We start from the raw sequence: 16,565 nt of genomic DNA on the forward strand, positions 1-16,565 counted from the left end.
AGGGGGGCACCTGGGTGGCTCAGTCGGTTAAGCGTCTGACTTTGGCTCAGGTCATGATCTCACGGTCTGTGAGTTCAAGCCCCGCATTGGACTCTGTGCTGATGGGTCAGAGCCTGGAGCCTGCTTTGGATTCTGGGTCTCCTCCTGTCTCTGCCCCTCCCATGCTCATGCTCTGTCTCTCTCTCTCTCTGTCTCTCAATAATAAATAAACATTAAAAAATGCAGAAAGGGAATAATTTGCAGCCATGAATATCCAGCAAGGCTATCATTCAGAATAGGAGAGGTAAAGTAAAAAACAAAGGTTTAAGGAATTCATCACTACTAAGCCAGCCCTACGAGAAATGTTAAAGGGGACTCTTGGAGTAGAAAAGAAAGACCATAAGTAAGAGTACGTAAAGTAGGAAGCACAACAGTAGTAAAAATGTCTACAAATCAGTCAAGGGACTCATAAAATAAAAGGATGTAAAGTATGATACCATATACTTAAGTCACGGCAGGGAAAGGAGTAAAGAATGGGTTCACATGTAAGTGACCATCAGCTTAATACAGACTGCTATATGCATAAGATGTTATATACAAACCTAAGGGTAACCGCAAATCAAAAACCAGTAACTGATATGCAAAGAATAAAGAGAAAGGAATCCAAGTACATCACTAAAGAGAGCAAAATAATCATGAGAGAAGACGGCAAGAAAGGAACAGAGAAGAACTATAAAAACACTGATAAAAAAAAGTAACAAAATGGCAATAAATACATACTATCAATAATTACATTGAATGTAAATGAACTAAATGCTCCAATCAAAAGACATTGAGTGACAGAATGGATTAAAAAAATAAATAAGACCCATGGATATGGTGCCTACAAGACACTCATTTCAGACCTAAAACGTATGCATATTGCCAGTAAAGAGATGGAGAAACATTTATCATGCAAATGGCTGTGTTAAGAAAGCTGGGATAGCAATACTTACATCAGACAAAACAGACTTTAAAACAAAGACTGTAACAAGACACAGATACCATCTAATCAAAAAGGGAACAACATGGGGGGGTGCCTGGGTGGCTCAGTCGGTGGAGCGTCAGGCTCCGGCTCAGATCGTGATCTCGTGTGGTTTCTGAGTTCGAGCCCCTCGTCAGGCTCTGTGCTGACAGCTCAGAGCCTGGAGCCTGTTTCAGATTCTGTGTCTCCCTCTCTCTCTGTTCCTCCCCTGCTCGTGCTCTGTCTCTCTCTCTCAAAAATAAATAAACATTTAAAAAGAAATTTAAAAAAAGGGAACAACATGACAAGAAGACATAACAATTGTAAATATTTATGCGCCCAGCATAGACGCACCCAGATACATAAAACAGTTAATAACAAACACAAACGAAGTAATTGATAGTAACACAATAATAGTATGGGACTTTACTACCCCACTGACATAAATGGACAGATAATCCAAACAGAAAATCAATAAGGAAACAATGGCATTGAATAACACTCTGGATCAGTTGGATTTAACAGATACATTCAGAACATTCCATCCTAAAACCATGGGATACACATTATTTTCAAGTGCGCATGGGACATTCTCCAGATAGATCATATATTAGGCCAAACAAATTCACAACAAAGTCTCAATAAGTTCAAAATGATCAAAGTCGTACCACGCATCTTTTCTGACCACAACACTATGAAACTAGAAATCAACCACAAGAAAAACTCTGGAAAGGGCACAAATGCATGGAAGGTTAAATAACATGCTGCTAAGTGACAAATAGGTCAACCAAGAAAGCAAAGAGGAAATCAAAAAATACATGGAGACAAATGAAAATGAAAACACAATGTTCCAAAATCTTTGGGATGGAGCAAAAGCTGTTCTAAGAGGAAAGTATATAGCAATACAGGGCTACCTCAAGAAGCAACAAAAATCTCAAACAACATAATCTTACACCTATCAGAGCTAGGAAGAACAAAACCCCAAACCAGTAAAAGGAAAAAAATAATAAAGATTATAACAGAAATAAATGATATAGAAATTAAAACACACACACACACACACACACACACACACACACACACACACACACACTATAGAACCAATCAGTGAAACCAGGAGCTGGTTCTATGAAAAGATCAATGAAATTGATAAACGTCTAACGAGACTCATAAAAAAAAAAAGACTAGAAGAGAATATTCAAGTTGGACAATCTAGAAGAAATGGATAAATTCCTAGAAGCATATAAGCTCCCAAAACTGAAGCAGGAAGAAAAAGAAAATTTGAACAGACCAATTATCAGCAATGAAATTGAATCAGTAATCAAAAAACCCCCAACAAACAAAAGTCCAGGACCAGATGGCTTCACAGGTGAATTCCAAATGTTTAAAGAGTTAATACCTATTTTTCTCAAACTATTCCAGAAATAGAAGAGGAAGGAAAACTTCCAAATTCATTCTATGAGGCCAGCATTACCCTGATACCAAAACCAGAAAAAGACACTACCAAAAAAGAGATATTGGCACTATAGGCCAATATCTCTGATGGACATAGATGCAAAAATTCTCGGAGCGCTTGGGTGGCTCAGTGGGTTAAGTGTCCGACTTCAACTTACGTCACGATTTCACAGTTTGTGGGTTCGAGCCCTGCATCGGGCCCTGTGCTGGCAGCTCGGAGCCTGGAGGCTGCTTCAGATTCTGTGTCTTCCTCTTTCTCTGCCTCTTTCCCACTTACACTCTGTCCCTCTCTCTCTCAAAAATAAATAAACACTAAAATAATTTTAAAAAGACTCAACAAAATATTAGCAAACAGAAGCCAACAATACTTTAAAAAATCATTCACTACGCCAAGTAGGATTTATTCCAGGGTTGCAGCGGTGGTTCAATATTCACAAATCAACAAATAGGGTACATCACATCAATAAATGATAAAAATGACATGATCATTTCAATAGATGCAGAAAAAGCATTTGACAAAGTACAACATCCTGAGGGAACATACCTCAACGTAATAAAGGCCTCATATGGAAAACCACAATGAACATCATACTCAATGGGGGGAACCTGGGAGATTTGTCCCTAAGGTCAGAAGACAAGGATGTTCCACTCTCACCACTTTCATTCAACATAGTACTGGAAGTCCACCCACAGCAATCAGACAACAAAAATAAAAAGCATCCAAGTTGGTAAGGAAGAAGGAAAACTTTCACTATTTGCAGATAACATGATACTATATAGAGGAAACCCTAAAGACTCCACAAAAAAAACCTACTAGAACTGATACGAGAATTCAGTAAGATTGTAGGATGCACAAATCAATGTGGAGAAATCCATTGCATTTCTATACACTGATAATGAAGCGGCAGAAAGAAGTATTAAGAAAACAATCCCATTTACAGTTGCACCAAAGATAACAAAGCACCTAGAAATGAACTTAACCAAGGAGGTGAAAGACCTGTGCTCTGAAAACCATAAAGCACTGATGAAAGAAATTGAGGATCACACAAATGGAAAGATATTCCATGCTCATGGACCGGAAGACGTATTGTTAATATGTCCATACTACCCAAAGCAATACAAACTTAATGCAATCCCTATCCAAATGCCACCAGGATTTTTCACAGAACTAGAACAAACGGTCCTAAAACGTGTATGGAACCACAAGACCCCGAATCGCCAAAGCTATCTTGAAAAAGAAAGACAAAGCTGGAGGTACCACAGCTCTAGATTGCAAGATATGTGACAAAGCTGTAGGAATCAAAGGAGTATGGTACTAGCACAAAGACAGACACACGCATCAGTAGAACAGAGTAGAAAACCTGGAAATGAACCCGTGATTATATGGTAGGAGGAAGGAATATACAATGCAAAAAAAAAGAGTCTCTTCGAATGCTGGGAAAATTGGGCAGCGACAGGCAAAAGAATGAAACCGGACCACTTTCCTACACCATACACAAAAAGGAACTTAAAATGGATTAAAGACCTATGGGACACCTGGCTGGCTCAGTTGGTTGAGCGTCCAGCTTCAGTTCAGGTCATGGTCTCATGGTTCGTGAGTTCCAGCTGTGCTGACAGCTCAGCGCCTGGAGCCTTCTTCGGACTCAGTGTCGCCCTCTCTGCCCTTCCCCCACTCATGTTCTGTCTCTGTCTCTCAAAAATGAACAAATGTTAAAAAGTAAAAATAAAAAAAAAATGGATTAAAGACCTAAACGTGAGACTGAAACCATAAAAATCCTAGAAAAGAACACAGGCAGTAACTTCTTTGACATCAGCCATAGCCACTTCTTACGAGATAGGTCTCCTGAGGCAAGGGAAACAAAAGCAAAAATAAACTATTGGAACTTCATCAAAATAAAAGCTTCTGCACAGCAAGGAAACAATCAACAAAAGTAAAAGATGCTACCAAATGGGAGAAAATATTTGCAAATGACATATAAAGGATTAGTATCCAAAATGTATTATATACTTATACAACCCAACACCGAAAAAAAAAAAGCCAACCAATTCAATTAAAAAAATAGAAAGCATGAAAAGATATTTCTCCCCCCAAAAAAACATACAGATGGCAAATGGACACATGAAAAGATGCTCAATACCAGTCATCATCAGGGAAATGCAAATCAAAATGACAATGAGATATCACCTCGCAACTGTCAGAATGGCTAAAATAAAAAAACCACAAAAGCGGCAATTGTTGGCGAGGATGTGGAGAAAAAGGAACCCTTGGGCACTCTTGGTGGGAATGCAAACTGGTGCAGCCTCTGCGGAAAGCAGTATGGAGGTTCCTCAAAAAATTAAAAATAGAACTACCCTACGACCCAGCAATTGCACTACTGGGCATTTACCCAAAGAATACAAAAACTTCATATTCAAAAGGATAATGCACCAATACGTTTATAGCAGCATTACTGACAATCGCCAAATGATGGAAGCAGCCCAAGTGTCCATTGATAGATGAATGGATAAAGATGATGTGGGGTGTGTGTGTGTTTATGTGTGTGTATACACACACAATGAATATTTTTCAGCCATCATAGAGAATGAAATCTTGCCACTTGCAACAATATGGATGGATCTAGAGGGTATAATGCTAAGTGAAATAAGTCAGAGAAAGCCCAATACCATATGATTTCACTCATAGCTGGAATTTAAGAAACAAAATAAATGAACAAAGGAGAAAAAGAGACAAACCAAGAAACAGACTCTTAACAATAGAGAGCAAACTGACGGTTACCAGAGGGGAGGTGGATGGGGGGGTGGGGGAAATAAGTGATGGGAATTACAGAGGGCACTTGTGATGAGCACCGGGTGATGCATGGAAGCGTGGAACCACTATGTTGTACAACTGAAACTAACATGTAACACTGTGCGTTAACTATACTGGAATTAAAATGAAATGAAAGCACAAAAGGTAGTATAGAAGAACAAAGAACAAGGGCAATAAATAGAAAACAGAAACATATATGGTAGATATTAACCCAACTTTATCAATAATCACTTTGACTGTCATGCCTAAATATACCAATTAAAAGACAGAGATTGTTAGAGTGGATCAAAAAATAAGACCCGACTCTACGTTGTCTAAAGAAACTACTTTGGATATAAAGACACATCGAGATTAAGAATAACGGATGGAGAGAAATATGCCATGCTAACCCTAACCGAGAGGAAGCAGGCGTTTCAGACAGAGCAGACCTCAAAGCAAGAAAGGCTGTCAGGGATAGGAAGGGCATGCCATATGATAAACGGGTCATTTCTTTTAATACTCTTTTTTTGAAATTTGTTAATGCTTGTTTATTTTTAAGAGAGAGAGAGAGAAACAGAGTGAGTAGGGGAGGAGCACAGAGAGAGGGAGACACAGAATCCGAAGCAGGCTCCAGGCTCCGAGCTGTCGGCACAGAGCCCGACGAGGGGCTCGAACTCACGAACCGCAAGATCATGAGCTGAGCTAAAGTCTGACGCTTAACCGAGTCACACAGGCGCCCCAAAAGGGGTCAATTCTCAACACGTAACAGTTCTTAACAACTACACGCCCAACAACAGCATGTCAAACTTTGTGAGACAAAAACAGAACTGTAAGGAGGCATAGACGAACATATGATCATAACTGAGACTCCAACACCCCTCTCGGAAGTGGGCAGATCCAGGAACGGAAAATCAGCAAGGACATGGTTGAACTCCACAGCACAGTCGACCAACTGCGTGTAAGTGACACCCATAGACTACCTCACCCAACAAGAACAGGATATACGTTGTTCTCCAGCTCATGAGGGACATTCACCAAGACAACACCACATTCCGGCCCATAAAACACACCCTCAACAAATATAAAAGAATACAAATCCTATAATGTCTGCTCTCAGACCACAATGCAGTTAAACCAGGAATCGGTTACAGAAAGGCAACCGGAAAACCTCAGTTCCCATGGAGGTTTAACAGCACACTTTGAAACAACGCATGGGCCAAAGAAGAAACGTCAAGAGTAATTTTAAAATATTTTGAACTAAGTGAAAATGAAAACACAGCTTTTCAAAATTTGTCAGATGGAGTAAAAGCAGCGCTTAGAGGAAAATTTATAGCACTGAATGCATGGATTGGAAATGAGGAAAGAGCTAAAATCGATACCCTAATGTCCACGTTAGGAAACTAGAAAAAGATGAGCAAATTAAATCCAGGGTAAGCAGACGGATAGAAATAAGAATTAGAGCAGAAATCAGTGAGAGTCAAACAGCAAATCAATAGAGAAAAATCAATGACACCAAAAGCTGGTTCTTTGAAAAGGTCAATAAAATTGATTGGCCTCCAGCCAAGATACCTAAGAAAAAAAGACAGAGGCCACAAAATTGCTAATATCAGAAATGAAAGAAGGGGCAGCTGTATGGACCCCCTGGACATTAAAAGAATAAAGAAATACTATGGACAACTCCATCCCCACTAACTGCATGACCTACATGAAACGGACCAATTTCTGGAAAGACACAATCTGTTCAAAATCACAAGAACAAATAGATGATCTGAACAGGCTTATTTTTATTTTTTTTAAGTTTATTTTTAATTATGTTGAGAAAGAGACAGAGAGCAAGCCGAGGAGGTGCAGAGGAGGAGACAGAATCTCAGGAAGGCTCTATGCTGTCAGCTCAGAGCCCGATGCGGGGCTTGAACTCACGAACCGGGAGATCGTGACCTGAGCTGAAGTCAAGAGCCAGACACTTAACCGACTGAGCCACCCAGGTGCCCCTGCACAGGCTATATTTATTAAAGAAATTGAGTCAATAATTAATAACCTTCCAAACAGAGAGCGCCAGGCCGAGATGGGTTCACTGGTGAATTCTACTGGACATATAAAGAAGGTATTATGCCAATTCCCTATAATCTCTTGCAGAGAACAGAAGCAGAGGACAGGAGGCTAACTCATTCTAGGAGGCCAGCATTACCCTAAAACCAAAACCAGACAAAGATATTACAAGAGAAAAACCACGATGGACCAAGACGTCTCATGAACACAGGTGTACAAATCCTCAACAACATATTAGGAACAATTATTTAAATTGTTAGCTATTAAATATGTTAAATTTAAATGAAACATTAGAATTCTATGTTCATCTTAAATAGCAAATTAGCTAGAATTGGACAGCCCACGCAGAAAAATGAATCTCGATACATACCGTGCAACATTCACTAAATGAATCACAGACCTAAATGTAGAACTCCAAAGTATAAAACTTGGAGGATAATGTGTGAAAACCTAAGTGAGCTTGAGTATGACGAGGTCTTTTCAGATACGCTGCCCAACGCATGATCCATGACAGTTAATGGACAAGCTAGACTCCATTAAAATTAAAAATTTGTGCTCGATGAAAGACAATGTCAAGAGAATAAGACAAGCCACAGACTGGGAGAAAATATTTTTTTTTAATTTTTTTTTAACATTTATTTATTTTTGAGACAGAGAGAGACACAGCATGAACGGGGGGAGGGGCAGAGAGAGAGGGAGACACAGAATCGGAAGTAGGCTCCAGGCTCTGAGCCATCAGCCCAGAGCCCGACGCGGGGCTCGAACTCGCGGACCGCGAGTCGTGACCTGAGCTGAAGTCGGACGCTTAACCGACTGAGCCACCCAGGCGCCCCGAGAAAATATTTTCAAAAGTTACATCTGAGAAAGGACTGCCATCCAAAATATAAAGAAACCCTTAAAACCCAATAGTAAGAAAAGAAACAACCCGATTAAGAAATGACGGGTCCCAAACCTTGCCACCTCACCCAAGGAGATGCACAGAGAGCAAGTAAGTGTATGGAAAGTTGCTCCGCAGCGTCAGTCATCAGGGAGACACAAGTCAAAACAACGAGACAGCACGACAACCTCTTAGAGCGGCCCAGATCTGGAACCCTGGCGACACCCGATGCTGTGGTGAAGACGTGATGCACCCGGACCTCTCGTTCATTGCTGCTGACAATGCAACGCAACATGGCGAGGCGCCTTGGGAACACAGTTTGGCGGGTTCTTACAAATCGAAACACAGTCTTACCATACTGATCTAGCAACCTCACTCGTGGGTATTCACCCAAAGGAGGTGAAAGCTTATGTCCACACACACAAAATCGCACGTGGACTTTTGTAGCGGCTTAATTCATAATTGCCAAAACTTGGAAGGAACCAAGTTTTGTCCTTCAGTAGGTGAGCGGGTCAACTGGGGCCCACCCAGACAACGGAATATTACTTAGCACTGAAAAGAAATGAGCTATCAAGCCATGAAGAGACATGGAGGAAACTTGGATGCACGGTACTACGAGAAAGAAGCCAGCCTGAAGAAGCTACACACCACAGGATTCCAACTCTACGACATTCTTGAAAGGTTCAACCATGGAGATAATAAAACGATCAGTGGTTGCGGGGGAGGGGGCGGTGGGGAGAGTGGAACAGGTGGAGCACGGGGGATTTGGGGAGCAGCTAAAATTCTCTGAATGACAGTATCATGATAGACACCAGTCACTGCACATTTGTCTAAATGCCCAGAGTGCACGATATCGGGAGTGAACACTTAGGGTGACGAGGGGTCAACGTCGGTTTATCTGTTGTAACGAACGTACCAGTCTGGTGAGTGAGGCTGGTCACGGGGAGGCGGGGTGGGGGTGGTGGTGGGGGAGGGGGGTTGGACGAGGCACATGGAAGTCTCTGTAACTTTCTCCTAATTTTCTTGTGACCCTAAAGCTGCTCTTAAAAAATTAAACCTTAAGAATTCACCTTGGACAAACCGGAGAATGTTCTCGGTGCCCCGTTTTCACCCAGCACCGATTGTGCACAGCTGTGAGGGTGCCCCTGTGTGCACACTGCAGTCTGGCAGGAGGCCCGAGGTAGAAACACACGGTCTGTTGCGCCCCTTTCTGTGCTGACCACGACAATGAAGTCGCCCTGCGCGCAAGTCCAACCGTCAGACTCAGGACAAGAGACGTTTTTCTCTACAGCTCAGTCAAGCAGGACGGTCTTTCCGTCTTCCAGCTGATTCACGAGGCAACCTGCCTTGGGTGGGGTCACCACCAGCTCTGGAAATGAAACTCTGGTGCCACCTTATTAGAGAATTCGGGTTGACCCATCCTGGGACTGTTCACGTGAGACGGGACGATGCCTCCAAGGTTCCGTCAACAGTACGCTAAATAGATAGGTAACATTGCGGGGCTTTTGCGGCCAATAATTGGTGAACCTACTGCTTTGCTGTTTTTCTGCCTCAGCACCACAGGGACTGACAAATAACCTACCAGCCTTGGGCGCAGGGCTTGAACCCGGGAGAAGCAAGTAACAGCCACTGCTGTCCTATCGAGCAAAGCAAAATACTTTCATGGGTCTTTCCTACGATAACATTCTCCCTAAAAGTAACATTTCTAGGCTTTGTCTAGAACCGAAATAGGTTTTTGTTTTCCCCCTCCAAGTACTTTGGCTGAGAGGTTCATAACTTTGAGGGAATTACGGACACACCTAAGAATGTGTAAAAGCAAAGAACCCATTCTCCAGACTGGTTCCCAGGCTTCAGGAGCCCTGGACTCTCCTGGAGATGAGCACCCAGAGGCTGAATTTGCAGAAGACCGGGGTCTCCAGGTATGCCTGATGGCACGCGCAACAAGCCCAGCCCACAACAGGATGTTCTTGGGGTTGAACGTGAGGCCTCGACCATGAGGCGGGAACACGGGTGCCCGCGGAGGAGGGGACGGAGGATGGGGTTGCTCTGCTCAGGGTCTGCAAATGCAGTACGTGCATCACATTCCCCAGGCAGCTGGGTAGCGAGCCTGCGCACGTTAGCAACATCAGGGTTTCTGGAGTGAATTCTACCCCCCCTACTCCCGTCAGACCACAGTCAAGCGCTGCTCGCTTGAGGACACATTCTGAGGCACACGTGACAAGAGGTGCAAGTTTGGCCCATGCCCCAGGAGAAACCCCGGGAGAAACAGCTAACTGTCCATGGGACAGCGCAGCTGAGGACGAGGGCTCCCCAGGCTGGCACCTGTTAATACGTGACAGGCACCCACCCCTTGAGCCCCCTGATGGCCTGGCTCCACTGACATCTAGTGTGCACTTTGCACCCCCAGATTGCAAACACAGCACGAGCTACTGGACGAAGCCCTTGACCTCATGGGGTCTATGCTCTGGGAGGGGGGGCATGTAAGCCAAGTCAGGGGGACACAGAGCCACAGGGAAGGTCAGGTGGAGCGAGGGGCTGGCAGAGCTGTGGTGGGGAGAGGCTCACTTGTGTACCCAGGGCCAGCTTCCAGGAGGAGGTGGGGTTTTGAACCCAGAGGAGCCACACACACAACCCCCGTGCAGAGGCCAGGAGGATGCTGTGGTCGGCAGATGGTCGGTGCGTGTGAAGAACAGCGAGGGCCCATGGCCGCGTCCAAGGGAGTTCAGGGAGAGGAAGAGCCCAGGGGTGACAGGGACAGGCAGGGACACAGGGCCCGGGGAGGACAGGGCCAGACCCGGGGTCTGCTCCAAGGAGGAATCCAGAGGACCCATGACCACCTGCCTGCTTGGCAGGTGCCACTTCAAGAGAGTGTCAGGGTGGGTCCGGGCCACAGGGAGGGCAGAGGCGCTGTTTTCAGGGACGGGCAACAGGCCAGGTTTGGGGGCCAAGATCAAGAGCTCAGACCTGAAGATCTAAGGCTGGAGACACCCACGAGACCCTCTGGTGGACACACGGAGTCGACACAGCAATATCTCGTACCTCAGGGGACCCAACGGCCTTGCAGACAGTATATAAAGCCATTCATCTATCAGCTGCTCTCTCACTCCTTACGACCAGGCACCGTGTGGACAAGGGCGTACCACTGTGTGATACTGACCCTCCTCCAAGTAGCGGGCACTCAGCACGGCCCCCGGGGCCCGCAGGTGACCCTCCCTGTGCTTCCTGGTCCCGGCCTGCACATCCTCTGCCCCATTGGGGCGGCCGCGATGCGCTGCCTCCCTGAGCCTGTGTCCTCAGGGTAAGACACAGCAGTCACTCTGGCTCCAGAGCACGCTGTGAGGACAGACCTGATGCCTGTCATCTCAAGGCCTGTGAACCTGCGTTCCCACACAAGCAGGTGTGGTCACACGTGTGCCACGTCCGGGATGGCCGCTGGGCCCCATCCCCTTCCCCCTCCCCCTTCCACCTCATTTCGCTTTCCTGGTAGCATTTTTTACTATATTTCCAAGCACCGGACCTCCGAGCACCGCCTGTACGACTTTCTGCCGTGCGTTCCCAAGCAGCGACGCTCTCAAAGTTACTTGCTGAGCCTCTTTTATGTGTTTACAAAAACACGAAAATCAATACGCAGTTACCAAAATAACAGAGGCTCAGTCTGCGTCTCCTACTCCCAGCCCAGGGCCTGTCCGCACACACCCCTGCTCATCCTCGGAGGCGTGTCTCCCTTCCTTCGCCCCCACCCCTCCTCCACGCCAGGGGCAGAAGCGCCTGGTCAGTATGGCCCCGCCGACCCCGCCCTCCCCTCACCAGAGATGATGGAGTCGTTCAGAGCCTCTTCATCCTGATACACCAGCAGGTCGTCCTTGAGTTCGGAATTCACGATCAAGTTCTCCTTGTTCTCCTCCGAGCCCTTGGCTGCCGTCCGCTTGCTCTCCGAGACGCCGTCAAAGCTCCAAGCCTCCTCCCTCTCCTTGCCCCGCTCCATGCTGGACGTTCTCGACAGGCGGACGTCCACCCGCTTCTTCGGGGACGCTTTACTGTCCCGTCCTGGAAAACTGAAGCGGAAGATAGTTTGGGTTATACGCTGTCCGCTTCGTCCGAGGACCCAGCATATCGACTTGGGGGCTTCCGATAATATTGCAAATTCCCCAAGTACGTGCAGCGTCCAGCTTCTGATCTGAATGCACATGGCACACGGGCTTTGCGTCCAGGCACATGGCTGTCCTGAACAGCATACACACGCCTATGATGAAGCCTGCCATGCTTCGTATGGGGCCAGGACTTCCCAAGAACGGACGTGTGCAGTGTTTCTGCCAAACCACACGTGCGTCCCATTCCCTATCTGCTTTGCCCTCCGTCCACTTCTCCTTCACAGCCTGCCTACAGACACAGGAAATGAAAACTCAATGTGCAAGCTTCAGGAACAGGCTTACCTGTACTCTTGCCTAACGAAAACTCAAAGCCTGCAGAGGCCAGGATGGCTACTTCTCCTCCACGGCCCTCCCTAACCTGGATCCTCCCGGGGAAATGCAGGGGCTTTGTGGTCAGGCTCCCACGGTGTCCAGCCCCCAAATGTCCTCTCCTGGAGTGTGGTACCCAAGACCAGAGCCCGGGGCAAAGGGAAAAGGCGGGGCTCTTGTCCCAACCTTAAGAATTTCAAGACAGTGACAGCAGTGCATGGAACTCAGTCCGGGCACATGACACGAGACTGGCCTGGATGGAAATCTGGGCACACAGGTCTCCCTACCAGGGCGGCTCACCTGTCCTGGCGATGCTTGGTGGCCAGCGCCCTGTGCAGCTCCTCAATGACGCGGCTGGGGGGCAGTGGCCGGTGGACAGTGGCAAGATGTGGAGACCCCGTGGGCGTGGAAAGCTGTCCTCGGAGGGGTGGGTCAGTGTTTTTCCCGCCAGAGCCTTGGAAGAGTGCAGGCTGGCCTGGAGCACGAGAGGGACCGAGAGGAACGTGAGCCCCCGGGAGCAGGGAGGAGGGACTCTGCAGAAAGACATGAGCCCAAGGGCAGAGGACACAGCTCCCCCCCACCACCCGGCCAGGTGACCTTGACGTCCTGTTCCAGAAGTTGTGCCAGGTCCCCTGCCCCCAGAGCCAGAGACAGGGCTCACCTCTGTCCGGTTCCATCCACGAGACCCTCCGCCCCCAAGCCTGGGGGATGAGCTCCATAGACATCAGTGCCAACGAGCCCCCTGCAAGGTCTCAGGCACAGAAAACCGGACGCCCCTCTCCTCCCACTTGGAATCAATGACTTCACTGGGTCTGCCCTTCTCACCCGACTTTGTGACTCTGGGCAGGGCCCAAGTCTACCTTTCTTACTGCTGTATCCCCAGGCCTGGCACTTAATACATGTGCAATAGACATCCGTTTGTATGAAATGATTTTGAAGACTCAGAATAGACTTGCTCAAACCCTGCCTGAGGTGAGGCTTCTCTTGCTCCTCTAACAGATGCTCCCTGAATGTGCACTCCAAGTCCCACGTGGCGTCAGGCGCTGGGGGCAGCAGAAGGCGTGGGTTTGGTCGTTACACAGATCTGGCCTCCAGTCTCAATCTGCTACTTATCAGCTGTAAGACCTCCAAGGCAAGTCCCCAAAACTCGAGAAGGCTCAGCCTTCTTATCTGTAAAATGGGCCAACAGTTCCCTGGTGGGGCCAGCAGGAGCCCGGCAGCTGAGTTAGGGCCTGGCACCTGTTACATCTTCATACACAGACTCGTTCCCAGAGAGGCTGAGGCAGGCTCCCACTAGACTGATACAAACAGACCAACCCCTTCTTAGCCTCAGCAGGAAGAGAGAGAGAAACAGAGAGACAGACACAGAGACACAGAGATCGAGACCACTCCATAAAAAACAAAGACTTTCTGACGCAATCCTGGAACGTGGATGTCACTAACAGGAAGACAGAAGGAAGACTGTAGGTCTCATCGGGACACATCATTTAGCGGTCTTTACAAACACCTGTCTTGGTGGGCACGGCCAGGAAACACGCACGGCCCAGGCCTTGCCCTCGACAGGCCTCTAGGCCGGCCAGGTGGGGCCAAGAGAGGACAGGCAGACATAAAGCCAACTGGAGAAAGAGCTGTGCCAGGCAGGGGGGCTGAGAGCACCTGGGGTCGGGAGCACGTCGGCTGGGCTACAGAGGTCAGGCGAGGCCTCTCGGCAGAAGGGGACATCTGAGCTGACGCCCAAGGATGAGACGGTGCCAGCCATTCACAATGTGGCCAGACACGGGCAGGGCGGGGGGCGGGCTCCACCCGAGAGTGGCCCCCAGGGCCGTCCCCAATTCTCCACACTCCACCAGCTCATCCCCCACCAACCTCCACCCCTCCTGGGGCGGCCCCTGCTCATCACAGGGACCGCCTCCCCGGCAGGTGTTGCTCTGCTGCCTGGAATCCTCGCCCACACCTGCTAGGAAGGCATCCCCGGTCCCAGCCTACAGGTGGGGAAACTGAGGTGGCGTGGCTTGTCTGTGCTCCCTCAGCCAGGACCCTCGCAGGGTTGCCACACGCTGGCAATCACGAATACACTGAACGAGCGCCCCCCATCTCCTGCTCCACTGAGCGCTGTACCTGGCCCGCCTCGTCCAGCCGCCCAGGGCACCAGTTAGCACTCCCCTTTCTCAGATAAGGAAACCGAGGCTCAGAAGCCAACCCCAAATCGTGCCTCCAGGGTATGACAGGGGCTGGGATTGGAACTCGGTGGCGGGATTCCAAGTGTGGTTGGCAGAGGCCGTGGGACCCCCATACGTGGAAGCAACCGTCATCCAGCTGGATGGGGAAAGCTTCGTCCTGAGGGGGTGAACTCACACGGGTCCAGGGTCCAGGCAAGTGAGACACAGGTGAGTCAAGGGACTTCACGCAATTCATACGAACAGGGGGCAAGGGTTTCGGTAAATACAAGAGAAATTGCTCGCCTTAATGGGGCTGCTGTGACTCAGGGGTGGCCAGATATGAAGACTTTTCAAGAAAAGCCAGAAATCTGGATTCCGGGTAAAACTGACAAGTTTTACACATGTTAATATTTAATGCTTAAATAGATTTTAATGTTTAAAATGTTGGCAACCCGTTAAAAAAAAAAACTCGACACCATGCTGACCCGGCAAAGCAAGTCTGTGAGTGGGTCCGGGTTGGGGGGAGGGGGAAGACAATGCCCTGACCTCTGGTGGAGGGTCAGTGAGGAGGCCTGCAGGCAAAGACCCCCGTGGGGACTCAGCTTGTGTATGCTGTCCCCCCCCCCCCCGCCCCCCAGTTAAGCCCAGCTAAGGGGCCTCTCTCCTCCTCTGCTGCCACCTAGCGCCCACACGCTGAAGCAAACACTTCCCCCCAAAGAGAAGAAAAAAAGAGAACAGAGGAAATAAGACAGAGTCGCCAAAATGTGGTCTCAGCTGTCAAAAAGAGATCCAGGCTGAAACCACCCTCCCATGTCCTCCAGCTCCTAGTCTAGTTCCCCAGATTAATCCCCCCGATGTTCTGGAGCTCCTCAAAAGGGAGGGGAGGGTCCCAGAGCACGAGGCCCTCGAAATCCAGAATTTCAGCTGTGCGGACAAGCAGAGGAGTCACGGCAGAGGAACCTCACCGTGCGGCCTTAGGTCTGATCTGTCCAAAGCACAGAGGAGGCAGGACGTCTGTGAGTTATCGAGGGTCCAGAACAAACTGTCTGTGAGCCAGAATAAAACATGGTGGACAGTGCCTGATCGGATGGATTTCCAATTGTTTCAAGTCTCAACGGATGGAAAAGAAAACTCTCACAAGATAGCAACAAGTTGCAACAGTGTGATCCTGCCTCGAAACTTTGACTCCTATCCCTGTGGCCACGTCCCCGGAAGACTATAGGCTTAGACTCATCCCAGAGAGGTAGGAACAAGCAGGCGGGGCTCAGATCGTCCGCTTGTTCCTTCAGTCACAGTTGCGTGCACTCGCTAAGCACCTGCTGTATGCCAGCACTAGGGCGTGGTCGGGTCCTGGGTTGCGGTCACAAAATCCCACAAACTGGGTAGCTCAGAACAACGGGACGTCATCCTCTCGTAGTCGTAGAGGCCAGAAGTCTGGAATCAAGGTGTCAGCAGCTGGATCCTTCTGACGGCGGAGAGAGAAAGACACCAGGCATCCCCCAGCTCCGCCGGCATGGTGTGACTTGCAGACAGCTCGCTCCAATCTCCGTCTCCACGTCCAGGTCGTCTGGTGGGTGCTTTTGTGTCTCTTATAAGGACATGCTCATTGGATTTAGGGCCCCTCCCTCGCCAGGACGATTTCATGTTGATCCCGATCTAATCATGTCTGCGAAGACCCTCTTCCAAAGAAGACCGCAGTTCTGAGCTTCCAGGTAGATGTGAGTTTTAAGGGCACATTACTCAGCCCACCGGGTGAGGCGGAGCATGTGGTAAGTACCCCAAGGCCAGGTGCACG

At 48.2% G+C, this 16,565-nt stretch overlaps 1 protein-coding gene across 4 annotated transcripts in view; it reads right to left on the reverse strand.

Annotated features, from left to right (window-relative positions):
- Positions 1-16,565, reverse strand: part of PHACTR3 (phosphatase and actin regulator 3) — a 214,339-nt gene that overhangs the window by 65,449 nt on the left and 132,325 nt on the right. For all 4 annotated transcript variants that reach the window (XM_027046482.2, XM_027046485.2, XM_027046480.2 and 1 more), the window contains 2 exons: positions 12,912-13,086; positions 11,959-12,206 (listed from right to left, as the gene is read on the reverse strand). In XM_027046482.2, coding sequence (XP_026902283.1) covers positions 11,959-12,206; positions 12,912-13,086 — 423 coding nt within the window. The remainder of the gene's footprint in view (positions 1-11,958; positions 12,207-12,911; positions 13,087-16,565) is intronic.

This window comes from Acinonyx jubatus, chromosome A3 (assembly GCF_027475565.1).
Source record: "Acinonyx jubatus isolate Ajub_Pintada_27869175 chromosome A3, VMU_Ajub_asm_v1.0, whole genome shotgun sequence".
NCBI classification, from domain to species: domain Eukaryota; kingdom Metazoa; phylum Chordata; class Mammalia; order Carnivora; family Felidae; genus Acinonyx; species Acinonyx jubatus.